At 52.2% G+C, this 24,005-nt stretch overlaps 10 protein-coding genes across 10 annotated transcripts; 5 read left to right on the top strand and 5 right to left on the bottom strand.

Moving 5' to 3' along the window:
* Nucleotides 1-726: 726 nt before the first annotated feature.
* GLOTRDRAFT_90822 (uncharacterized protein) lies at nt 727-1,395 on the top strand (the record flags this gene model as incomplete). The annotated part of the gene is made up of 1 exon (XM_007864012.1): nt 727-1,395. The coding sequence occupies one exon, from the start codon at nt 727-729 to the stop codon at nt 1,393-1,395; it is 669 nt and encodes a 222-aa protein (XP_007862203.1).
* Nucleotides 1,396-1,925: 530 nt separating this feature from the next.
* Nucleotides 1,926-2,775, top strand: GLOTRDRAFT_125447 (uncharacterized protein; the record flags this gene model as incomplete). The annotated part of the gene is made up of 3 exons (XM_007864011.1): nt 1,926-1,962; nt 2,031-2,187; nt 2,235-2,775. The coding sequence occupies 3 exons, from the start codon at nt 1,926-1,928 to the stop codon at nt 2,773-2,775; spliced, it is 735 nt and encodes a 244-aa protein (XP_007862202.1).
* Nucleotides 2,776-3,766: 991 nt separating this feature from the next.
* On the bottom strand, nt 3,767-5,762 carry GLOTRDRAFT_98270 (nicotinate phosphoribosyltransferase; the record flags this gene model as incomplete). The annotated part of the gene is made up of 10 exons (XM_007864010.1): nt 3,767-4,056; nt 4,108-4,256; nt 4,318-4,525; nt 4,584-4,706; nt 4,768-4,783; nt 4,837-4,886; nt 4,940-5,106; nt 5,159-5,446; nt 5,504-5,636; nt 5,699-5,762. Coding segments are annotated over 10 exons (1,258 nt in total), but the record flags the coding sequence as incomplete, so codon positions are not given.
* Nucleotides 5,763-6,004: 242 nt separating this feature from the next.
* Nucleotides 6,005-8,472, bottom strand: GLOTRDRAFT_54861 (uncharacterized protein). Its single transcript, XM_007863663.1, has 7 exons — nt 8,018-8,472; nt 7,784-7,921; nt 7,108-7,730; nt 6,740-7,058; nt 6,539-6,679; nt 6,254-6,482; nt 6,005-6,189 (listed from the first exon to the last, which is right to left on the bottom strand). Exons 1-7 carry the CDS (start codon nt 8,414-8,416, stop codon nt 6,146-6,148), a joined length of 1,893 nt encoding a protein of 630 aa, XP_007861854.1. The 5' UTR covers nt 8,417-8,472; the 3' UTR covers nt 6,005-6,145.
* A 2,081-nt stretch (nt 8,473-10,553) lies between these two features.
* GLOTRDRAFT_70304 (glycoside hydrolase) lies at nt 10,554-13,376 on the bottom strand. The gene is made up of 10 exons (XM_007864009.1): nt 13,016-13,376; nt 12,822-12,937; nt 12,448-12,769; nt 11,946-12,388; nt 11,580-11,892; nt 11,446-11,518; nt 11,321-11,390; nt 11,108-11,269; nt 10,778-11,026; nt 10,554-10,718 (listed from the first exon to the last, which is right to left on the bottom strand). The coding sequence occupies exons 1-10, from the start codon at nt 13,266-13,268 to the stop codon at nt 10,674-10,676; spliced, it is 2,046 nt and encodes a 681-aa protein (XP_007862200.1). The 5' UTR covers nt 13,269-13,376; the 3' UTR covers nt 10,554-10,673.
* Nucleotides 13,377-13,481: 105 nt separating this feature from the next.
* Nucleotides 13,482-17,215, top strand: GLOTRDRAFT_98267 (Zn-dependent exopeptidase). Its single transcript, XM_007864008.1, is given in 16 exon segments — nt 13,482-13,540; nt 13,598-13,637; nt 13,704-14,014; nt 14,073-14,548; nt 14,610-14,671; nt 14,723-15,059; nt 15,124-15,216; nt 15,234-15,237; nt 15,323-15,356; nt 15,407-15,505; nt 15,560-15,641; nt 15,694-15,968; nt 16,029-16,148; nt 16,201-16,310; nt 16,364-16,920; nt 16,974-17,215. The coding sequence occupies 14 exon segments, from the start codon at nt 13,710-13,712 to the stop codon at nt 17,102-17,104; spliced, it is 2,685 nt and encodes an 894-aa protein (XP_007862199.1). The 5' UTR covers nt 13,482-13,540; nt 13,598-13,637; nt 13,704-13,709; the 3' UTR covers nt 17,105-17,215.
* A 166-nt stretch (nt 17,216-17,381) lies between these two features.
* Nucleotides 17,382-18,160, top strand: GLOTRDRAFT_33388 (Psf2-domain-containing protein; the record flags this gene model as incomplete). Its single annotated transcript, XM_007863506.1, has 5 exons — nt 17,382-17,501; nt 17,554-17,668; nt 17,729-17,825; nt 17,882-17,999; nt 18,050-18,160. 5 exons carry the CDS (start codon nt 17,382-17,384, stop codon nt 18,158-18,160), a joined length of 561 nt encoding a protein of 186 aa, XP_007861697.1.
* Nucleotides 18,161-18,300: 140 nt separating this feature from the next.
* On the bottom strand, nt 18,301-21,348 carry GLOTRDRAFT_35258 (uncharacterized protein; the record flags this gene model as incomplete). The annotated part of the gene is made up of 21 exons (XM_007863626.1): nt 18,301-18,390; nt 18,455-18,697; nt 18,747-18,777; nt 18,827-18,960; nt 19,019-19,088; nt 19,142-19,168; nt 19,246-19,263; nt 19,313-19,344; nt 19,400-19,483; nt 19,535-19,598; nt 19,766-19,989; nt 20,046-20,056; nt 20,110-20,205; nt 20,257-20,318; nt 20,371-20,443; nt 20,503-20,565; nt 20,615-20,649; nt 20,702-20,855; nt 20,912-20,999; nt 21,049-21,194; nt 21,258-21,348. 21 exons carry the CDS (start codon nt 21,346-21,348, stop codon nt 18,301-18,303), a joined length of 1,836 nt encoding a protein of 611 aa, XP_007861817.1.
* Nucleotides 21,349-21,519: 171 nt separating this feature from the next.
* On the top strand, nt 21,520-22,252 carry GLOTRDRAFT_70296 (actin-like protein ARPC3; the record flags this gene model as incomplete). The annotated part of the gene is made up of 4 exons (XM_007864007.1): nt 21,520-21,538; nt 21,598-21,697; nt 21,763-22,050; nt 22,107-22,252. Exons 1-4 carry the CDS (start codon nt 21,533-21,535, stop codon nt 22,250-22,252), a joined length of 540 nt encoding a protein of 179 aa, XP_007862198.1. The 5' UTR covers nt 21,520-21,532.
* A 118-nt stretch (nt 22,253-22,370) lies between these two features.
* GLOTRDRAFT_34130 (uncharacterized protein) lies at nt 22,371-23,998 on the bottom strand (the record flags this gene model as incomplete). The annotated part of the gene is made up of 4 exons (XM_007863553.1): nt 22,371-22,854; nt 22,914-23,465; nt 23,548-23,719; nt 23,773-23,998. The coding sequence occupies 4 exons, from the start codon at nt 23,996-23,998 to the stop codon at nt 22,371-22,373; spliced, it is 1,434 nt and encodes a 477-aa protein (XP_007861744.1).
* Nucleotides 23,999-24,005: the final 7 nt, after the last annotated feature.

Below are 24,005 nucleotides of genomic sequence, written 5' to 3'. Positions count from 1 at the left end.
GTGATAGTGCGTGCCCTCCCAGCTTTATCGTGGGACTCGTGCCCGTCGCTCACATGGCCCCTGGTTACCTTGTACTCCTGCCTCCCGCCGAGGAACGAGTCTTACTGAATTTGGACATTGCAACGGCTTTACAGGGAGCTCCACTGCGCTAGACAGTTGGCGGACTGGACGGCAGGTGCCCGCTGACTTTGGCTATATAGCCGACCTACATTCTGGCCTGCTGTGCCCTCCCCCCAACAGGGCTATGTGTCGATATCCTTCTACAGCCAGCCTGTTCGACGGAGAATGGAAGCGTTGCCCTTGGCTTATTTTGGTGCCTTTCGCTTATGAAGACAGCCCTCTTACATTCGCGCTTCTCCGGCTGTGCCCTCAGGAATTCCCTAATATAATCCGAGGGCTACCCCTAACTGTCTGAAGCGCTGACTCGACCGTGATGACTCTCCACATACTTCTCTCGCTTGGAACAGCTTCCTCTGGACCATGGATCGAAACAAGAAGCGCAAGGCGCTGTGCAGGGACCAGTATTCAAGCAGTGTCCAAAGCTTAAGCTCAGGGCGGGTATCTGACGCGGCATGAGCTGAAGGAAATTAGCCCAATCGAGGGTAGTTGTGGCACCCATGTCCATGCGCAATCATTGTGGTGTGTTTAAATTTCGTGTCTGCAAATGCTGGCAATTTTACCTTTACCCCTCGCACTCCACCGTCCCGACATCGCCTTCTCGCTACAATGGATGTGCTTGAGCACTCCGAAAATCTCGCAGACTCCGTACACGTCTTCGACACTGTCTGCCTCTCTGATATCATTCAAGGGCTTCGAACAATACAACCCGGCCTCCACACGATACACGCCACGGCGCGTCGGCTGGAGGTTGCGACAGATCTGCCTGACTTTATTGACGCACTCTCGAGTCTCCCGGGCAAGCTTATTTCGTTGGAGCTGAAAATACTGGAAACCCACCCGGACGAGCAGCCATCATGGTTCAATTTCCAGAAACTATGTCATCTCTCGGACTTGGAAGAGCTCGTCATAACATCCCCTTGCCCCTTGCCAATCACTGACGATGACCTCGCAACCATGCTGGCGTCCTGGCAACAACTGAGGCGTCTTGTGCTCAATCCGTACCCACTGGAAGCACTCGATGCCATTGCTGCCGGACTGACTTTAAAGAGTCTTGTCCTTGTGGCTGAAAACGGGTTACTGCTTGAGAAGGCGGCGTTCTATCTGGACACTCGCCGTTGTCCTGTTCAAGGCCCAGGCGTATCGTCTCAACGGCTCCGATACTTGGATCTTGGCAAGTCCCCAGGCCATTCAGACGTTCCACACAAAGAAATGGAAGAAGTCGTCCTCTTCATCCGATCGTTATTCCCAGCGGTCCAAAATTTCATCTGGCTGTGATCATCTGTGCGTTCTGTCGGACTCCAAGACAGCGTTCACCGTGTATCTTCAATGCCTGACTATGATTTATTGGTTCTGCGTTTGTAGCACTCTGACTCACCTACGCTCACACATGTTCCTTTGGCCACTCGACGACATTGTAGCAATGTCTCTCTCCTTCCTGATGTAGCACATGTATTACCCTGCACACGATCTTCTACGTTATACATAGCTGTAGATTTACCTGTCCAATATTTTCATTTCATTATTACTGCAAGCTTCCCTCTGCTCCTGATCAGGATATCTTGCTTGCCTGGCAACAATTTAACCTCCGCACATTAGCATACGGACGCGGATAAAATTCTCGAGATTTAACTGAAGGTGGTAGATGCATAGTAGATGCTAATAAATGAGTCAAACTACGATACTTATATCTTCTGGGTTCGGTGTTGCGAGCCTGATCTAGGATCAGCCACCTACATATTTATGCTATCGGAGCGGGGTTCGAAACATGAATGCAAAAATTGTTCACTCAGACCCCGCATCGCAGGATGGGCATCGAGGTGGTATTCCTGTGTGTAGTACCAGGTGCGTGTGATCCTTAGATTCAGCCACCGGATGGTGCCGAATGAGCATCACTGTCAACTTATTCGCAGACCTCGGCCGAGGACACGGAATACCTGCACTACAACGCCACTCGCCGCGACGAGACAGTCCCGCAGCGTTCATACCCGAGGGCGGCAATCCTGATGATCACCTCATCCCTGCGGATGCCGAGATTGCTAACCTGACGCCTCCGAAGTCGCTCGAAGAGTATGTTTCTGTGTCGCACCATGTTATTGCTATAAGTGCTTTCATAGTCGTGTCGGCCGCCTCCACCTTGTAACCGCAGCTATGTTGGTCTTTGAGCAGTACAAGGTGATGCTTGCACTGGCGGATTTTCCTGATCTGTGGAGGGAATATCGGATAAAGAAGGCACAGAGGCGCGTATTTACCATCAAGTTGCCCTGCCACTCTGTGTTCACACTGATATTCCACAGCATGCGCGTGTACGTACATACGGAGTTTGCCCGCCTCCTTCCCCAGAGCATGGCACGTCTTGCCGGTCAGAGGAGGCCTCATGCACCCCCTGCTACTCCCGGCTCTCCCCGCCCTATATCTAGGGAGGATATCAACTGCTATCTGAACAACCCCAGCTCCCTGGTCGGTAGGCGATTCGTGCAGAGCTCCCAAGGTGATGCCGAAGATGAAGAGGAATTCGGCACGTGGTATGTGGCATCGTATACGGTGCGGGTGGCTGAGCATGGCACGGGTATCCAGAACGAGTACTACGACGCGCTCGGTGGAGCTCCGATTAAAGAGCTTCGTCGCCTGTTGGAGCACTCTGTGGTTGCAGTGTAGCTGTTGTTTGTTAGTGATTGATATGCAGTGGCTATGATCCAAATGAACAGAAGTTCCTGGCTAGGCCAGTCTTTCACAGGAGATTTGCACCCCCTCTCCGATAAGGATAGGAGGAGACTACGGTCATATGCTTGCCTCGGGCTTGCTCGACATGTCTATTCATTGCTGGTCCGGCGCCAATCCACTCTATGGCAGAGGCTCCCTTGGCTTGCCGCCCGACTATGCACTACAGATAGAAGCTACAGACTCCTGGTGAACACTCGGGGATCGCTGCTCAGAAACAGGGCCGTCAGCGTCGCCCTCGCGGCCACATCTGCACGTCCTCCGCGTTCTCCAGGAGGCATACCCGGACTTGGAGGCCGTCCGTCTCGTTGTCAGAGGGGCGAGCCCAGACGAAGACAAGACGTGGTTGGACTTGTCACCGCTTTTCTTGTGTCAGAACCTCAGACGCCTCGAGATCAAGCATGCTCGACAACTTCCCATTGCTGACGAGGACGTCTGTCTTATGCTCGCAAGATGGTAGCATATTGAACACCTGTTACTCAACCCGAAGCCGAGCCGTCGCTCCATCGACACCCCGCGTCTCACAATGCAAAGCCTCGCCTACGTCGAGCGGATGAGCCCAAAGTTACGGGCTGGTGGGCCTCTGGTGGGCCTCTATCGATCTCGATGCGCCGCTGCCTGAGTCGTCGGCTACTCTTGGGGCTCCTTGTTGACCCTGCACCTCGATCTGTCAACTTGTCAGGACCGGACCAGGACGAATCTACTCAGCAAGGCGGAATTTATCTATCAACTCTTCCCGAATGTCAAGCTATTCACTGCTCGACAGTCCTCAGCTCACTTCAGGCAAGAGTTCTACGTAAAGCTCGTACGCGGGGGAAATGTCGGCTGAATGCCTCGAATTGAAGTCGCCTTGTTTTCTTCGCCCATCAATGTATATATCATCGTTCATTAGTTCAAGGTAGCCCAGCATCAATCATTGTCAACGTTAGCTCTCTCGCTCTCTTTCGCTTTGATCTATCATTCTGTCTATGTCGATACCCGGGTGTAATCCACTCCGGACCTAAATCTGTAATTTACCGTGTCCCGGTTGCACGAAGCATAGCTATGTAAACCTCTAGGAGTGGACGAGTGATTAAGTATCCGCTATTCGGAACTATATATTCTTCTCTCGTGCGCATCGTAACTTATCCCGATAATGATGGACGAAGAGGCGAGACTTCAGACTGGCAGCCCAAAGGTTAGCTTGGCCTGCTTCACTTCATTTGGATCTCCGGTATTCTGGGACACTGCGTGTCAGCAGGAAAATAGGCCTTCACGACACGAATGTACCTTCATGATTTCGTCGCTAATCTTGACGCATGGCTTCCCATCCACCTCAGATAATTTGATGACCATGTTCAGCGCCAGGCTTTGCTCCTTCCCACCGCTGGACGCTTTCTTGAAGTCGTTCGTGAGCCAGGTGCCGATTCCGAAGGAGCCTTAGGGGTGGAGATTAGCGTATATGGCTCGATTAACCTGTGATCAGAAGCTGGAACCTACAAGGGAATCCGAGTTCGTTGCACTGCTTTTTCAAGCCCAGAGCCTTCTCCATATTTATAGAGTCGGAGAATATGATCATCTTCTCTTTATAGTCTATCCCGAGACTCTCGTAGATCTCCTTCGCTCGCGGTGCGTAGACGTAGGGATCACCCGAGTCTTGACGGAGAGCTTTCCATCGCCGGGCTCGTGCGGGATCTTTCACGAAATCCTATATTACATATTTGGGAAGGGCCGAGGTACGCAGGTCGAGTATGAGGGTAGCTTACCTTGTAGAACGCCTCGGTTGAGAAGGTATCCGTGAGGGCAATCTTCAGAGAGTCGTTGTATACTTGTTCCCAAAGGTCGAGAGCCAGGCCGTTGCAATTCTCGTAGCCTTTCAGAGCTGCGACCTGGAGTGACATGTGTATCAGCCGTCTGCGCGGGCATAGCTAAGGTTGGAGCGTTACTGACACCCATAAACCATTCGCTGATGTATTTCTGTGAGACGAATCCAAGTATCGACAGGGGGCTGGCACATACTGCGCGATGGTTCCCATGGGGCTGACTCCATATTTAAGTGCTAGATGCACCTAAAAACTAGACATCAGTGTACGGTCCTGTTGGCGAAAGCCTGTGGTCTTACGTTACTGGTGCCAGAGAGCCTTGCAGAACCGGAATAGTCTTTTGAAGCGCGTATGAGGTTCTCCATGACGATATCATGGGTCTCGAACGACCTCCTGCGCCGTGTGCCGAATTCGCTGAATGTACAACCGCCCTCAAGGAGCTTGATGCCCTTCTCATAGGCGAGTTCTGACGCAGATTCTCAGCAGTCAATCGCTGCTACTGGATTTCCAGAGCATACCCGCCTGCCCATCATATGTCCAGTCTGTGTCGACGTACGTGAACCAGGTTTCGCTCAACGTCGCCATGAGCGGGACCTCCCATAGTATCGTCTCCACCCACGGACCAGCTGCTTCGATCTCAATATCCCCGAATTCGGCGCTGTCTGCAACAGGGACAAAGGTGATCTTCACTTGTTCGGGTTTGAACCTATATGAGCGAAGGTAATTCAGGTAGTCTGGAGTGAAATATGGGCAAGCCTTCGGTAACTGTTCCAATTGTCGTTCGGATATGGTGAGCTCGGAGAAGCCTGGGTCACAAATGTTCAGATAAGGGGATATTACTAGCCATGGGATATGATGTTTACGGGATACGGACGTCTTGAATCGCTCGTAGCAGGCCTTGGTGAAGTATCGGCCTTTGTTCTTGTCACGATTTGTGAACCTGTACTTGGCACTGGCGTCTGGAAAATGCTGCAAAATCGCTTGCTGCATCGTGAACTGCAATAACATTCCTTGGCTCTGGAAATGCACTCGCTCACACGACTACATCCTAGTCATACCTTGTACAAATCCGTGTCGAGTATCGACGCCGGCAGAATGATGTCGGGTTGCGTGCTGGCCATCGTGTATCAGCCTAGGGAAGAGGGAGCGCGCGTGTTCGGGGAACGTCGTGGATGAGCAGCACAGAGTTACGCAGCATGGAAGGACCAGAGTATGACTGTCGACCATAATAGCTCGCGATAAGCACGATAATTCCATCTGCTTATCTAACCGCTGGACGCGTGACGTCACGCGTTTAATACCTGGACCCACCGGACGCGTCAGGCTGCTTCTCAACTCCTTTGCATCATCCGTGGCGAAGCACTCCGGGAATGGTCTATAGACGCCGTTATATTCTGCGTCTCTGCTGCTTGTGCTTGATTTCGTCCCCAAGCAACATGATATAATTTAAATAAGCCTCCAAGGACAAATAATATCCTTCTGGTAAATGCGTCCCGCACTGAACCCTAGTAAGTTTCCCAAAATATATCTGGCAGTACTTCCCGCATTACTGAGGGACAGAGGTAGAGGTAAGTGGACTACCCAGCATGCCAGAAGGAGAAAGAAAGGCCGACCTTTCCAGTGTTCCAGAGCACTCTCCTCCTGCCACTTGGCCAATTTATTCTTCTTATCGGTGAGCACGTACTGCGCCTCCTCCTCCGCGCCAAGTCCCTCTGTGACTAGGGACAAGTCGACTTCTCTGGACGTCGTAAAAATATGGTGCCGCAAGTAAGAGAAGTCGTAGTCTGACTCTTTGGGTTCTCGGAAGGTCAGTGGACCAGGTAATGCAGTACAGAAGAATACCTGTTATCATCAACGGACTCAATGAATATGTATGAGTGCAGATATTGAGTCCTCACAAGATTCAAAAACGTCGTCTTCATCTGTTCTTCACTCACTTCAGTAGTCGAGTCGTGGAACGCACGACAAGTCGGGAAGCTCCTCTGTAGAGTAGCGAGGATTGCGCGAGACGCATTCCCGTTGATTTTTCCTGCAAAGTTCTGATATCCAGTCAGCCATATAGCTGGAGCGGCCGAGAGATGGCGGTGCAAAATACCTACCACCGCAACAACTCCATCAGGCTTCGTGAGCTTCTTCAAGCCCTCCCAAAACTCCACTGTGAATATCTGCGCAGGAACGCTTCCTCCGGAGAAGCAGTCGTGGATGATGATGTCGTATAACTGTTTCTCCTCAGCCGGGAGAGACTGCTGACGTTTGACCCAGCGCTTCGCATCCTCCAGGAAGACCTGTCCTGGGCCTGGGTCGGGTAGACCGAAAAACTTCCGTGCGACATCGTACACAGCTGAATCGATTTCAACGATAGTCGTGTTGATGCCATGGCGTATGAGGGAGGTTGCTGCTACGCCGGCACCCAGACCTCTGTGCAACCATCTGAGCCGGGAGAGGACAGGGAGTAAGACATACTTACATGATTAGGGCTTTCTGATGTTCCTCTCGAGCCCGCTTGTCCACCAATCGGGCCACTTCTTGAAGTACGAAGGCAGCATATATCGAATCACCTAAAGGCTCGCCGTGCGCATCCACCACGACATCTTCGCGCCGAGAGCCTTCTCTATAGGCTATTTTATCCCCTATCCACACCCCACCCAATAGTGAATGTCCTGCTCTGAGGTATCTAATATTTTCCAGGTGGTTGTCTGGGACTTGACCTACCAGTGCCGATGGTACTGGCAGTGACTCGCCCACTACAATCACACCGGTAGTTGACTGAGTAGATGAGAGGATACGCAGTGGATAGGATGGGTGGTTATAAGGCTCTAGAAGGGGTCGTGGCAATGTTGGGGGACGTAGGTATGACTGGATGAGAGGCAGAACGATAATCAGCGGGAACATGTACTTTTGCCCGAAGCTCAGGCCCGTCATAGCTTTAGCGTCATGCGACTTCTTCTTTTCCTGGTTGGAAGGCTCAGGGCTGTCTCCCTTCTCTTTCGGGTCCTTCTCGTTCTTCTCATTCACGGTCTGAGGCGGAGCATAGCGGGCTTGCCCAACAGTACCCCACAGGCTGATTGCAATTACCGAAAGGCCATATATCTAAGGTAGAGGGTAAGCTCTCGCATTTATTCATGTACCTTGGTTTTGCTTACTAGGAATTCGCTCGGAATAGAGTTGATAAAGGTAAGCCACGAGAAATATGCAGCGTTCTTGACTAATCCAAAGAAACCGGTGAAGGAGAGGAACGCGGGAAAAGGTGTCGCAAGGATAGGGGATCCAGGCGCGGAAGTCTAACGATATACGCATTCCAGAAGATAGTCAGCAACTGCGGAAGGTCCGTTTACCTAGGAATGGGTGCGCGTAACCCTAACCCTAGCGCAACGTACCTCCATCGTAATGCGCACGTTAGCCCCGAGATAGATGATGGGCGCCAGCACAGCGAGGTGCGTTGACAGAGGTCCATAGACCGGATCATGGTACCTGGCAGAGTACACACTCACCCAGTACGTGGCATAGGGCATCACGGACAGCAAAGCGCCAGCAAGGCCTATCCCGGTCCACAGATTAAAGATGGGCGCGACCACTCCTAGTGAACCTGCACCCACGACGACATACCAAAGGTGCAAGTTCGGAGGGACTGTGCCGTATATTGGTTCCAAGGTCCGTTGGTAGATGAAAATGGTAAGGGAAAGAGAGACAGTGAGAGACGCAGAGAAGATGGCTCCCCGAATAGTTTTGAAGGCCTTCTCTTTGGTAACCAGGCCCAGGATCTTGTCGTCAGACATGGCGGTTAGAGAATTGCGAGACAGAATGCAGCATGGAACTGCAGAGAGGGCTGAATGACACGCAACGATTCGCGTCGCCTCAAGTGGTGCAGCAATTGCTACCGAAATGATCGTGTATGGGCGGCATGTGCCGAAATTTCTCTTGAACTCAACCAATCCTACGAAGATGCATGCAGCCTTGCGAATCCCCTGATATTTTATACATGATCTTCTGGACTATGCAGAAGTATACAACCTGGGCCCAACGATGTACTATACGAAGCCTGACAAGAAGGGGCTATTGCGTGCAGCGCTGACTTGTCGCGCTTTTCAGAAGCCTGCTTTATACAATGATATGCCTTCCTTGGGACCTTCGTTGACTTGTCCTTGTCAGACCGCGCAGTCGGACTACGATGGGGCACTAGTCAAACCTGTGATTCCGCTCTTGGCCTTCGTGCATCTCAAGACATTGAGCATTGCATCCAGGTCAACACAGATTCTTGCGACCACGCTTCGATGCCTTGCCCTCAGTGAAATACGGCTACATGGAAGCATGCAAGACAACTCCGAGGCCCTCGCCCATATTGATGCACCTTCCTTAAGAAATATTGACCTTTACTGCAATGACTATCCTGCGGATATTCTGTTCCAGCGATCGAACCCATTACTCAAGTTCAAAAACCTTTCAGGCATTTTCTGGGATTTCTCTTTCCCCCTTGCTACCAGGGATACTCACGTGAGCGCCTCCCATTTCCTCCCTTTTTGCTTGTGCCCGTACGGCCTCGACAATCTGTCAGTCTCCTTCTCGAGATGACTGTCTCTGACGGACGATGATCTGCAACAGCTAGCACCGAAATTTGCGCGGACTTATGGAATAAGTCTCGACTACGTCATGGCTGCGACGCCCACCCTTGCTGGTCTCGCGGCATTTTCCCAACTTTGTCCTGAATTGGAGCATCTGCCATCCCTATCCAGACCAATATACAGAACTTAATCATACCGATGCCTATGAAGTCGCATCGTCTCAGGTCTCTCTACCTCACCTCAGCTCTACCTCCTTGGAGATGGAAAATTAGAGGATCCATTGCAAACGGCATCAATGCGAGATGGCATCTTTCCTAATCTCCATCTCGACTCCTGCGAAATACCTGAAGGGGACCCAGTAGAAGACGCATCATGGGAGGAAGTTCGTCGTATCATGCGCAAACTGCAGGAAGCAAGGATGCTTGAGCGAGTAAGGGAACGAGCGGCTTCTTTGAATTCCTTGGACTGATAATTTGTGGTTCAGCAATGAACGAACGTGGCAGCCCATCAATATCTCCGTTGGGCTGCAGGACCTGGACCGCCCGCCCGCGATTCGGTGCGTATCTCTAGGATGCATTAAACACTGTGCTAAGGTACCTCTGTTCGGTGAAGGCAAGATGCGCCTACCAAATATCCGCCGGCATGTAGGTATAAAGCTAGACGGGAGAGGATCATGTTGGAGTAACGTTTGACAACTAACATCAATTCCAATTCCTACTTTAACTTTAACTTCAATTTTAGTTCTTAATATCAGCTCCAGATTTAGCTCCCCAACTCTCCCGGTTTGTAGCGTCTGGCAGATCGCATGCTCATAGACACATCTCAGCTCGGATACCTCTTGCCTGGACCCACTTCTCCACATGGCAGGGCCTAGGAAGACACTATTTCCGTTGTCAATGGATCCTTTGATAAATCATGAAAGACAGAACCCACCGGATGGTCTCAAACTACTGCTGCTTCTGACCTCGCGGGCTCAGATGTGCCCAGCTGGGGATAAAGCTGGACTACAGTTCGGATCAGTAAAGTGATCCCGCCGTGAGTCTACCAGGCGTACCAAGGAGTATTGGCCCAGTTCACGTCTTCCTCCTGCGAGCGTGTCGGCGTCTGTATCGACGGTTCCTTCCTGTGCCCCGCGTCTCGAGAGACATTAGTGATGCCACTACCATCCCTAAGCACAGCAATAACCAGGAAAGGAGCACACCCTTTCGCATTGCCGGACACGGAGTGCTACCGTCTCTTATATACGGCCGTATACTGATTTCTTTGTCTCCCCGGGCCTCTTCTCAGTAATCGCATTCGCGCACAGGTATAAGATTGTCATTGTCTTCGCCACTCCTTTGATCTTACGGTTGTTTTGATTCTCTGACCAGTACGATTCATCGACAATTCATTTCCAAAGCTCTACTGTTATTGATACATTGTCCAGCTTCGCATCCTTCTCATCTATATGTTCCCAGCAAATTCTCGTTTCTCTTCAGTTCTTCGCAAGAACCAAGCACGTTCTGGACGGGATGTATACCTACAAACAAGCAAGATCAATGAAGAACCCTCCGGGCACTCGCCCTAAGCAGAACTCACCTGCGTCCAATTCTTCCGATTGTTCCACTCCATCGGCGTCGTGAAATACTTGCTATTCACGTCGATGTTATCGAACCCTCCGAAGCGCTTCTCATCGCTCGTCAGCACGATGCGGTACTCGCCCGGCTCCTCGACACCGATCCGGTAATCCGAGAACGAGTTCGTCGGGTGGAAGTTAAACACGAAGACGAGGCCCGCGCGCTCGAACACGATCACCTTGTCGACTTCGTGCTTCAGCGAGACGTATGCCTGTTCGAGAGCAGGGGAAGAAGAAGGTTTGGCATCCCGGTTGGTTTGGCTCGGCGGAAACGAAGGAGAAGCAATACAAACCTGAGGTGCGGACAGCCAGCCGTACTTCTCTTCTGTGTGATTCATCGCAGCGTCGAACGCGTTTAGATACTTGTACCGGAGGAGCGGATCGTCGACGACATTCCATTGTCTCCTTGCATAATGGAAGGAGTTGCCGTTCCCTTCACGAGGGAAGTCGAGCCACTGCGAACAATGAGATCTCGCTTTCTAACCAAGAAGAAAGCACGGAGATACCTCCGGATGACCGAACTCGTTGCCTTCGAAGTTCAAGTATCCCTCTCCACCAAGCGAGTGAACGAGCAGCCTGCGGTCGTTATGTTAGGATCTATGGTACTGACAACCCATGACATGCAGCCGACCTGATCATCTTGTGCAAAGCAATACCCCTGGCAATAACGGGCGTCAACTCTGTCAAATCTGACATATTCGTATCTGTCTCAACTCATCAGCATTAAGCATTAGAGTCATCGTCTGCGTACAGACAGGTACTCACACATCTCCTTGTCCATAAGCCAAAACGCGAGCGTCTTGTCGCCCACTAGGGCCTGATCGTGGCTCTCCGCATACGCGATGCTCTTCTCGCCATGGCGCCTGTTCGTCAGCGTGTGCACGATATTGCCCATCTCCCACTCATCGTCAGCCTTGTGCTTGAGCAGCTTGATCCACATGTCGGGGATAGCCATCGACAGGCGATAGTCGAACCCGACGCCGCCAGATTTTGCGGGCACGCAGAGCAGCGGCATGCCGGAGACGTCTTCTGCGATGGTGATGATGTTCGGATACAGCTGGTGCATAGCGTCGTTTGCCTACAGACAAGATCGTTAATAGCGTCTCGATCATACGAGGGGAAATTACGTACCAGCATCAGGTACACGACGCCTTCAATATCGACGCCAGGACCGAAATACTCGTGGTACCCGCCACTGAATCCGGTCCCAATGCCATGGTGAGTGTACATCATACTGGTAACACCATCGAACCGGAATCCGTCAAACATATACTCCTCCATATAGAACCTCAGATTGCTGAGCAAGAACCTTAGGACCTCATGGCTGCCGTAGTTGAACAGCCGCGAGTCCCACAGCTCGTGGCGGCCCTTTGCGCCCTCGTGGAAGTACAGGTGGTCGGAGCCGTCGAACATGTTCAGGCCGTCCAGGACGTTCTTGCATGCATGCGAGTGGACGACGTCGAGGAGGACTGTGAGACCCATGGAGTGCGCAGTATCGATGAGCTCTTTGAGTTCCTCCGGGGTGCCGTAGCGAGAACTCGCCGCGAAGAAATTGGTCACCTGGTAGCCGAAGGCTGGAAAACAAATCACGTCAGGCATCCATACAAATCACAAAAGCACGATCTGAACTTACAAGCATAGTAAGCATGTTCCATGATAGCCATCAGCTGAATAGTATTGTATCCCAAGTCGCGGATCCTGGGTAAGATATTCGCGGTGAATTCTTTGTACGTCCCTACTCTGCCCTCGGACGTGGAGATGCCGACGTGCGCCTCGTAGATACGCGTCGCGCGCGGCTGGGGAGGTCTAGGGTGTTTGAATTTGTACTTCTGCTCCTCCGGGGGGTTCCAAAAGCGCGCATCGTAGACGGGGGAGACGGACAGATCCTGGGTGACGCGCTTGATCCAAGCCGGCAGGCGTTCGATCCGCTCACCCGAGTTGGTGATCATGGAAATCTGATGAAGAGAATGGGCTTAAGTCAAAAAGGTTAATCTTCACTTGACGCACTTTTAGTTTGGAGTCGTGAGGGATGGCACAGACGCCCGGAGCGGTGGGAGGGAGTCTGATCTCCCATATACCGAATTCGTTCTTGGTCATAGGGTGCGATATCCTGTTCCAATCGTCTGTATCAAGCACATCAGATGTCAGACTGACGCAGCCAGGGCGCAAACGCGTCTGGGGAATGACCACTGTCTACTCACTGAAGTCGCCAGTCAGGACGGCCTCTCTGGCATTCGGCGCCCACTCCCTGTAGACGACAGTGCCGTCCGCGTCGACGTTGAACCCCATCTCGAGGTATCCCTTTGAAAACGCGTCATAGCCGCCCTCGACCTCTTCTATGGTATCCTTCCACTTTCTAAAGACGTCGAAGCGGTGGGTGATGGCGCCGACAAAGGGCTCGAGCCAGGGGTCGCGGTCGAGGACGACCTTCGTGTCGAGCGGCTGGGTGGGCATTATGTTGGATGAGCTGGGAGGTGATGAAGGGGGACGTGCCTAAAGTGGATTGTCAAACCAAAAAGCTTAGGGCGAGGATCCATGGATTGGGTCTCCAAGCGCCTGATCAGCTGCAGTCCGGGGTCGCATTCGGTGACGTAGGGCCAGCACCCACGTGACCCTTTCTAGGTGCTCACGGGCGCCTCATTGCCTCCAGCCTTGTATTCGGCTCTACTCGTACTTTCTTACACTTGTTTCTGGAGGGGTATCATTGGTTTCGAGCAAGGGCAACGGTGATTGGAAGCACTGCTGAAAGTTATAGGAATAGACGCTTATTATTCCGATAGCAGAATCGACAGGATATACTTACTCCGCAGGCCGTGAGACCAGGTACGCTATATAGATTCCAAACCCTTCCAGGCGTAACCGCAGCTCTCATTCTTCCTACGCCTGCAGGCCGCCATGGCGGCTGTAGCAGCCCCCAGATTGTCTATCAAAAAGGAGGATGAATTCATTCCTATCCCCGTTGCGAGCCCAAGGAGGCCCGAGCGTACGCGCGCGGGACCATCTGCTCTGTTCAAGAAGATCGCGCGGGTCGCTCTGTTGGCTCTTACTGTCGGAGCTGTACACAGAGCGTGGAACAACCATCAGGCTAGGAAGGCGTTGCAGGCCACCGATTTTACGAATGAGCTGTGGGCGTTGGACGCGTTCGCCCCAAGACACGGAAAACCCCCCATGATCGGAAAGGAAGTCGAGGATATCTTTTTGTGCGTGAAGCCTTTCAGAGAAACACTGGACATCGTACTGATACATGTCTGCTTGTAGGTCGGTACCGAACAGTGCAAGCGCTATCGCAGCTTCCCGCCAGTACGCTACAAAGCCTCATTTGGCCGGCTCCGAGGGGGACTTCAACACTGCAAAGTACTTCCTCGAGCTTCTGCAGCACGAGTTTAGCATCCAGCCGACATCCTCCGAGCCCATCTACTCCGCCGGGACCCCCGCTTCTCGCAACGCTACACTGTCCATCACGAACCTCACTTCCCCAGCTGCTTGGATCGACACGTACTACCCTGTCATGAACACGCCTTTGGACAGGAAGCTTGAAATTATCGGAGACGACGGGGAGGTCGTGTGGAGCGCAAAGGTGGAGGAGGTTGCCGACAGCACGGACCCCGAGGCGGGGGTGTACGCGGAAGCTGTGCCGACCTTCCACGGGCTGAGCAAGAATGGGACTGCCGAGGGCCAGCTGGTGTATGCGCACTATGGGCGCCGAGAGGACTATGCTGCTCTTGTCGAGAAAGGTGAGAGTTTTGTGGGTAAGCGGTTCAGCTAACTCGTTGACCTCCAAATTCGCATGCGCAGGCGTTGACCTGAAGGGAAAGATAGTCATTACCCGCTACGGTGGTATCTTCCGAGGGCTAAAGGTTCGTATCTCCTATCATAACTGAACGCTCGGGTGATGGACGTCCGCACAGGTCAAAGGTGCCGAGGAACTCGGCGCGGCAGGCGTTCTCATCTACTCCGACCCCCGCGACGACGGCACAGTAACCGTCGAGAACGGATATGCGCCCTATCCCAACGGCCCCGCGCGCAACCCGACGTCTGTCCAGCGCGGCTCGGTGCAGTACCTGTCCATGTACCCCGGCGACCCTACGACGCCCGGCTACCCGGCGTACGAGAACAGCACACGTACCGACGGTGCGAACATTCCGAAGATCCCTAGCTTGCCGATGTCTTGGAATAACGCGAAGAGGCTGTTGGAGGAGATCGCGGAAGGTGGAGGGAACAAGACGATCAGGCTTGTCAATCATGGTGCGTATCTTGCAGTGTCGACATATGAGATGAAGTGTCATCTCATGGAATCGTGTTTCATCAGTGGACGATCGGGTTATACCCATTTGGAATACTATGGGTGTTATTCCAGGTCACATCAAGGATGAAGTCGTGCTCGTTGGCAACCACAGGGATGGTGAGCATCATCAGTATCTTGTGGATTGAATCATACTAACTTTCGTCCCTCAGCTTGGGTAAGTGTATGAAGATGACGCACCTGCATTCCAGCTGACGCAGAATCAGGTAATGGGTGCTACTGACCCATCATCCGGAACCGTAAGTTCACTATACAGAGCCCAACGAACGCGCTCTCACCGTGTAACCAGGCATCCGCACATGAAATGATCCGCGGATTCGGTGTTCTCTTGAGGAAGGGCTGGAAACCACTTAGGACTATCGTCATTGCAAGTTGGGATGCTGAGGAGGTAAGTGATAACGGTCGGGACCGTCGCCGCCTTCACACATTGACCGACGTGTAGTATGGCCTTATTGGGAGCACTGAATGGGGAGAGGATTTCGCGGATTGGATTCAGGAGCACGTTGTAACCTATCTGAACCTCGGTAAGTGCCATCTCCTTGTCACGTCCTACATATGCTCATTAATAGGGATTAGACTCCTCCGTCGGAGGCTCTCGATACCGCGCTTCTGCGTCACCCTCGCTTGCTCACCTGTCGCGTCAGACGGCGGAAGAGATCCCTCATCCGACTATGCCCGGCAAGACCTTGTGGGACGCCACGACCGATTCTGGTCCGTTCTATGGAGAGAACATCGACGAGGAGGTCAAGGCCATGTATGAGCAAGACGTCGAGGCGTTCGCTGCGAGCGGGTTGGGCGTCAGTCCGCTTGGCTCCGGTAGCGACTATACGGTATTCTTGCAAAGACTCGGGGTAGGTCCTCAAATAATCTAATAAGGCATAGACGTTGACTCGGACATGGGCTTGCTATAGGTCGCGAGTGGCAACGAAGGGTTCGGGAGCACTCTGTCCGATGCTGTCTATCATTACCACTCTGTTTTCGATTCCCAGAGATGGCAGGAACTGTACTGCGATCCTGGATTTACGAAGCATGTGAGTAGCGCTTCTGGTAATCGCCGCGAGCTTGCTAAAACATCTAGTATAGGTTGTTATTGCGAAGCATCTCGGATTGCAGACCCTACGTCTCGCCGGCTCTATCGTCCTGCCTCTGAATACGACTCATTATGCTTACGAGCTCGAGTCTTACCTTGACAAGTGAGAACTTCGAATAAGATGTTGTTATCACCAGTAACTCATCATGTTATTAGGGTGGAGGAGATTGTATCCTCATCCTCTGCGGAGGTAAATCTCTTGCCTCTGAGACAGTCCATCAAAGCCCTCCAGAAAGCCAGTGTTGCACTCGACGTCGAAAAGCACAGGGCAGAGCATGCGCTCAGGCGCGCCATCGAGAAACTGAAGAAGAAACATGCTATCATGCGAAAGATCAGGAAGGCTATTTGCAAGATCAGGAAACATATCGGCAAGCCGTGCCATAAGAAGGAGGATGAGGAGGCTGTTTGTGATATCAAGTCGTTGACTCCTCCCGAATTTGTGGGCAAAGACGGGCGTGTCATCAAGCCGAGGCTTGGGCGTGCAGTCGGTATCATGTTGGAGCGACGGGCAGAAGAGTGCAGGGCGGCTCAGCGTCGATCTGAAATGCCCCTCTTGTTGGCCCACCCGAGTCGCAAGCTGCTGAAGGCTGTTAAGCGCGTGCAGGCCGCTAACAAGAAGCTCGTGGCGTTCGAGCGAGGGCTCATCTCCGACGAAGGTATTAAGGACCGTGAGTGGTATAAGCATCTCGGTGTAGCGCCGGGCAAGTGGCTAGGTAAGTCTATTTCTATGACATCTCGTACCCGTGAGCTGAGTGTTGTCTTCCAGGGTATGGTGCTACCACCCTTCCGGCGTTGACGGAGTCCATCACCATTGATAACAACTCGACGCTGGCCAAATATGAGGCCATGAGGTTAAAAGAGCTCATTGATGGTTTGACTGCGAAGATGAAGTCTTGAGTTGTATTTCAGTTGTTGCATGTATTGATATCTTGTACTTTTGTATGCCTTGACATTTGCTATTCATTTTGTTCTCGTCGTTGTCTCGCCATTAATCGAGGTGGTGCCCCTATGGCAGTGGGTCGTGACGTGACTGACACGCTACATCATATATCACGTGGTTGCGTTACGCGTCATTAACTTGAAGACGCGTTGAGTAAGTACAGCTTTCTGCGACACTTGTAAGCGGAGTTCGTCAGACCAGGCTGGCAGATTATCTGCGTATTGTATCACAAGCATGGCTTTGCCCATCTCATTACGAAGTTCAGTGACACCACCCGAGCTTGAACTCATCGCGTCAGAACAGCTGATAGAGATCATACCATTGATCTCGATGGACAAGACAGCCTTCATCTCTGTAATTTATGTTCCTAGATCTCTTGTGTCCTCAGAGCTAACGGCTGCCTCAGGGTGCATATGGTCCACTGCGACCGCCGGCCAAGTGCCGCTTGCCCATCTGGATGGCCACAAATCTGAAGCTGAAAAAGAAATGTCATATTGTTCCCCCAGAATGGCTGAACATCGGTATGTGGTCAGATAATGAGTTGTGCCACTCATGAGAGCCAGATTAATGATGAATTTTAGATTTTCTACAGGATCGTCTGACACGGGAAACGAGCCAGCCCGAATTCTGTGCGATGCCCTTTCGGTTCGCAGAAGTAGCAAAAATCATCTTGGACGTGTAAGTCAAGCATCAGTGTCTTGTTGTTCCTGTCATTCAATTGTGTCATTATATAGGGCGTCAGACGATGTTGAGAATCCAGATAAAATCCGCTCCCTCTTGAAGGACCTGCGCGAAGCACGACAAGCCAAGAGTCGAGAAGGTATAACGAAGCTCGATCACAGCGAACTTACTGTACGCAGCGTCTATCCCGTTTCGTGTCTTACCTGACTATGTCTGTATAGCTGCCAAATCTCTGTTCCATGGAGATAAACGAGATCCGACCATTCTTCATCCGGTCAATGGGCGTGCTGACACAACTCGTCCGAGAGCCATCCGCTGCGGGCGATATCTGATAATCGGGAGATTCTGCATGTTTGAAGTTTTGTAACAACATTGTATAGCGACAAAGGATAAATCATAGGGCATTAGGTCGTTCCACCGTAGCTACCAGCACAGTTCATGCAGTCCATCATGAGATCTCTCGTAATGTCATTCATCCGCTCTTCTCTTCCAGGACCTTCATCAGCGTATTTATCCGGTCCTTCAAGTCCTGAATCTCTCGAAGGATAGAAGCCTCGCTCGACTAGGGAAACAGAGCAGTTAAGTCGTCATATCTTGCCCGTGCCGAAAAGCCCTGTCAAGCATACCTGCATAGTATTCGGGAACTTCTTGACGAGGTCATCAAACTTGACTCTGCTGATCTCTAGCCCCTGTGCAGCGTCATCCGCATTAACTTCAGGGTCCTTATGGGCAGGGTCGTCATCATTCCCGTCGTCCTCACGCCCGAACCACTCCTGTACCCAGTGGTTGTTTGAACGATTAGCAGACTCGTACAAGGCAATGACCGTCAAGGGTACCAGGAAAAGTATGCGCATGATAAATCGGTTGTACTGCAGAAAGAGTTAGCGGGCTCTGTGCTACGGACTGGTCAACACCGACCTTGGCATACGTTTCCTGACTCAACAATGATCTACTCTTTATTAGCTCCTGCCGGACGAGGAATGGACAAGTTGACTCACTCGAATGGGGCAATGAAGATCAATTCAATGATGTTGAAGGGTGCAGGATATAAGAACTCGTCAGGGGCTCGAATCATGCCTACCGTCTTCCCAGCAAAGAACGCTAGGTACTCGGGCTCTGCGTCCTCCACGACCTAACAGAATTGTTATTATTGTTTGGATCGGACATGCTTGAAGGTAATGAGCGCTCACATCGTCGTAAGCGGACGAGAAGAGAGAGATGAGAACGTTCAGAAGGACTATGACTGTTACACCAGTCCAGCTGCAGGGACGTTTCAGCCGTCGACGCTTCGATAGCCTGAATATGCAACGTACAGGTAGTACAGGGTCAGGCCTGCATTACTGCGCACGTAAGCAAATGAAGTCACATGCACGCCTACGCAAACATCATCACTGCTAAATCCTACCTGACGTCAAACTTGGAGAAATCCGGGGCCCTGACAAGGGATGAACGTCTTTCCTCACGATTATAGACGAACGACATACTGCAACAGGCTTTGTACCATCACGTTCACGACCTGTAGTCAGACGATGAGGGCCCACAGCTACAATCCATGGGAAGCCGAGACATACTGTGGATGCGTGTTCAATCTGTCCATCTGCCATATCCAAGGCGTACAGTCCTTGAGCGAAACCAAGGCCCAATACAGACAGCAGCTGCGAAATCGATCGGCCAAGTTAATTTAATTAGCACAGACACAGTCATACCGCGAAGAAAATGCCAGACTCTTGCAGCATGCGAGCCACGCAAATTTGCATCATTCCTACGTATCTACCACGCTCCTGTCAGGATTGGGGCCAAATATGGACATACCGAGTAACAGACGTACTTGTAGCCATCGAACACAGTGATAAGTTCTGCCAAGGATACGTCAAACAACGCATCACAAAGTGAGTCTAGCGAGACTCACTCATCCTGCAAGTCTCAGGTCAGTGAACTTCTGCTTGAAGAGGATGGAATTCATATACCATATAAGTGGAGCAACGAAACTGAGAACCTGGAAACTCCTCAAGCGCAAATTCGCGCTCGCCTCATCTCCGGCTGCTAATAATCCACTTATACGGAGGACGAAGGCAATGCACAGGAGTGTGTCGGTAACGAAAGACACGAAATTCCAGAATCCGAAAGCACGCCATGTCACAAAGCGTAGCAGTTTGTAAATCTACTTGGAGAGTTGGCTCATCTTACAGGCAACACTTATGTAACTCTGTTCCTGACCTTGTGCATATCTAGACGCAGCATTATGAGCATTACTGCCATCGAATGTAGTATAATGAATTACCTTCGATAGAAAACGCAAGAGCCATGAAGTACAATATATACTCGTACTCGTCGAAACGGGAATGATGCGGGTCAAGTCGGTCCAGAGGTTCCCGTACTACACGACTCGTCAGCGGTTTGGAAAATAATGATAGTTACGACTACCCACCGGCCTGCGAGTATACAAAGAGGAAGAAAAACCATATGATGATACGGAAGATATTTTGATATCTGCATAGGCAATTGATTGAAATCTAGGTGGTACGAGAGGAAGCTCTCTGACCGAGGCACTGAGATGCGCATTGGCTCTAAATGTCCCCATAGGCTGTGTGACCGCTTCTTCTCGTATTCCACGTCTGTGAGTGGGGCATGGTCGACGGCTAAACGTTGGACACGACGAGCTGCATGGACTTACAGTCGATATCATGGTCCTCGTTGTTTTGCTGCACCCATCTGCCTGTCCACACCGCGTTGACGACTACAAAGTGGGATTAGCTCGTTACACATGACGGGCGTTCACTACCAACCCTCTTGCGCTTCGCTCGATGACAGGAATATTGTACTGGTGGAGGAGTTTGTTCAGGGATTCATTCATTGAAGTATGCGGCACATACCAGTGCGAGTCGATAGCCAACTCCAATGCACTAGTCATCTCACTCACATCCCCATCCGCCTCCATGATACGAAAGCGGGTGGACATTATGGACTTAAGTCTGTCAGACGGCGCCTGATGGAGTATCCTCCGTGCTAAGACCTCGCATGCCGTTGCTAAGATCAGAATATCTGATTAGGAGTTCCGGGGAGGAATAGACTGACATGCATACCTCGTCCATAGTTCTCCCCATAGTCCGCAGGATTATGGTTGGCTTCCCACATGAACTCCCTCCGGGCTCGTAGGAGGCAGTAGGGTAGCTACAAAGCCGTGTTATAGAAGAGTCAGCCGGGACACATTAATACTCACAGCCTCCACAAAGTCTCCGGCAGCAGCAATGTACGCATTGATCACATCTAGCGTTATGATTCTGCTGGTAGGCTCTTGCAACGCTGCCGGATCGACCTCCACTGGCAGAAGTCTTAGTGTGAGGGCCCTCAGGCGCCTCGTCAATTCTGTGTTGTGGTACCGACAATGCGTCAATCTCGGTACGCGAAATAATGTAGTTATGTCCATACTTGTAACGGTATCCGGGGAAGGCTGGACTGATTTAACAGACAGCAGCGACGTCTGGTCCTCCGGAATGCCATCGTTCGTAGCCCGCGACATCGCCTTTTTCAAGAGGGGCAGCAGAAATGTCGAGGGGCGTTGTGGGCAGAGGCAAGTTCAACGGCACTGGCAGGCATAACATCATAGCTGCCTCCAACTTTCAGTGCATCAGGCACCCGGCGGCCAAGCCAACAACGTCAGTTTGTAGTCCTCGGCAACGCCCGACATAGACTTGCCACTGACCATGCCCGTGAGTCCGAGTCCTCCTCGGCTGCTGCTGCGACGAGCTGAACGGCGCGCCTCTGCCAGGCCTACCATTCCAGCTTCAATGAGTCGCCCGACATGCAGCAGGTCGGCAACCTCGCCGTGCTGCCCATCAAGACAAAAGTGCGAGGGCCAGCGCCGTTAGGTACGTGCGATTCAGTATGCTGCGCGCGTTCTAGGAGAGGCAAAACCTGCAATTACGTCTTCCAGCCGATCCGAACCAGCCAGATATTGTCGACGAAGCGATCGACCTCTTCCGCGCCAACTCGCTCTTCCGCAACTTCGAGATCAAAGGCCCTGCAGACCGCCTCCTCATCATCCTTATCCTCTTCATCTCCGACTGCCTCGCCAAGATCGGCAGCTCGCGGACACCGCCGAGCCAGATAGAAGCATCTAAGACACTGAACACTCTCGCTGTGGACTCCTTCCCCATTCCCGGCGATGCGAACTTCCCCTTGAATGCCCACTATGCACCCCCGAACAACAGGCAGGAGGCCGGTGAGCTCAGCTACAATTCCCAGATACATAGCTGGATCTCATGATTACTTGATCAGAGTTTCTGCGGCAGTATCTGACCCAGGTCCGGCAGGAGCTGGCTGCGCGTATGGTCGAGCGACTGTACGCCGACGGGACTGGCAAGCCAAACAAGTGGTGGATGTCGTTCCAGAAGAGGAGATTCATGAACAGGAGTCTAGCATGAGATCTGTTGGACAATGTAAGATAAACCATATCCTAAACTCTACATCAATACAACAGGGGGACCCATGGAAAGAAAGAAAGACTTCTACTATATAGCCCGACTATTGAACACAATCTATTCACTTCCGTTTCCTCCTCTTCTCATTCGGGTTCTTCCTCCCATACCCAATAGTCGGCATATCCCCTCCGCGAGCACTCCTCCCCTTTCCTCCAGCGCCCACACTGATAATCTCAGGTACCCAGTCCGGATCCATCCAGCTGCCCACCACGATCCCGTCCCCGCCCGTCTTCGCAGCATTGCTCAGCATCTTCCGCTCGTCCCGCTCCCTCTTCGCGTCCGCCTTCTTCTTCGCTCTTTGATACTCAATCTGGTCTTCGCGCAGGATCAGACCCTCACCGGTCCCGGTCTTCGCTGACCCGGGCTTGGGCGCAGGGATCGAGTACTTTGTTCCGCGCACTTTCCACTGAAAGTTCTTCTTGAGGTGGACTTGCATTGCGGGCGCCGATGCGGAAGCTGTAGGGGACGCGATGCTGACTGACGCCCGCAGGAGCGTGGCGTTTCCGCAGCTAGGGCAGAATTTTCTCGTCGAGTCTTTACATATCCTGAATGATTGTAATTAGCACCGTCAGATACCTGTGTGGTGTAGATGAGGTAGACGCACTCGAAACAGGCGTGACACCGCAGCACCCATGTCTTCACTTTATCAATCTTCTTCCCGTCGACACTCACGAGGTTTAGCCCCATCTGCAGCAGGACATTCTGCATTGCGAAATCGGCGGTCATGCACCCAACCTCGATCGTCTCCTGCTTTTTAGAGTCGGATGAAGCGGATGGCAGGAGATCGAGGTGCCGCGACTTGTGTAGGGCGACGTTGTCGGGGGTGATCCACTCGCCTTCGCCGTCGTCTTCGTCGCTGGGTTCTGAATACAGAGGCGCGGAGTCTGCATGCGGCTTGGATTGCGAGGCGGGCGGTTCTGATGTCTCGGGTGAGTCGGTAGACGCATCTACCTCGTTACTGATTGGTTGCAGCTCGACGTCCAAAGGTTCTCTCTCCTCTTCATCACCATCCTCGGGCTCAGAAGGTACTTCAGCTTCCCCCTCATCGTGCTCTGCTTCATCCTCTTCTTTTGCAGCCGGATCTGCAGGGTGATCGTCCACATTCAGCTCTGCCACCTTCTCAGTCACTTCTTCCACCTCGTTCGACGGGTTTGGACTGGCCTCTGCGGCAGAGTTAGCAGTTGCGTCTGCACTGAGCTCAGAAGATCCTGCAGCCTGCGGCTACTAGCGCAAGGCACAGAGTTAGGCATTCTGGATGGATCGCAGCTGATGTGGCACTTACTGGTTCTGCTTTATCTTTCGATGACTCCGGCTTGTTTTGAGAGTGCAGGGCGTAGGTCAGAGCCAGAACGCACAGATCGGCATGGGATAAGACAGAGTAGTCTCCGGTCTTCTTTGCACCCTGAACAACTACGCAATACGACAGTGAGCAGCCCCAAACGACTATTGCAGAGGCCGCATACCTTGCGCCAACGAAGCAGCATCGGGGGGTTGCACACGGATATTGATGCCTGCGGACAGACCGAGCTTTTCGAAATGCTCCCTCGCCCTTGGATCCTTCAGCTCGTCGAGCACCTGCGGCACCGTATAGTACGTCTCCGCCAGCCCTCGCAACGGCGACAGCGACAGCAAAGGTCCTGCATCGAGGACGAGGTGTTTGCAAGACGGTTTTCTGTCCGAGGCTGCCATGACCGTT

This window comes from Gloeophyllum trabeum, assembly GCF_000344685.1.
Source record: "Gloeophyllum trabeum ATCC 11539 unplaced genomic scaffold GLOTRscaffold_00002, whole genome shotgun sequence".
In the NCBI taxonomy this organism is placed as follows: Eukaryota; Fungi; Basidiomycota; class Agaricomycetes; order Gloeophyllales; family Gloeophyllaceae; genus Gloeophyllum; species Gloeophyllum trabeum.
This window is presented reverse-complemented; position numbering and strand designations above follow the sequence as displayed.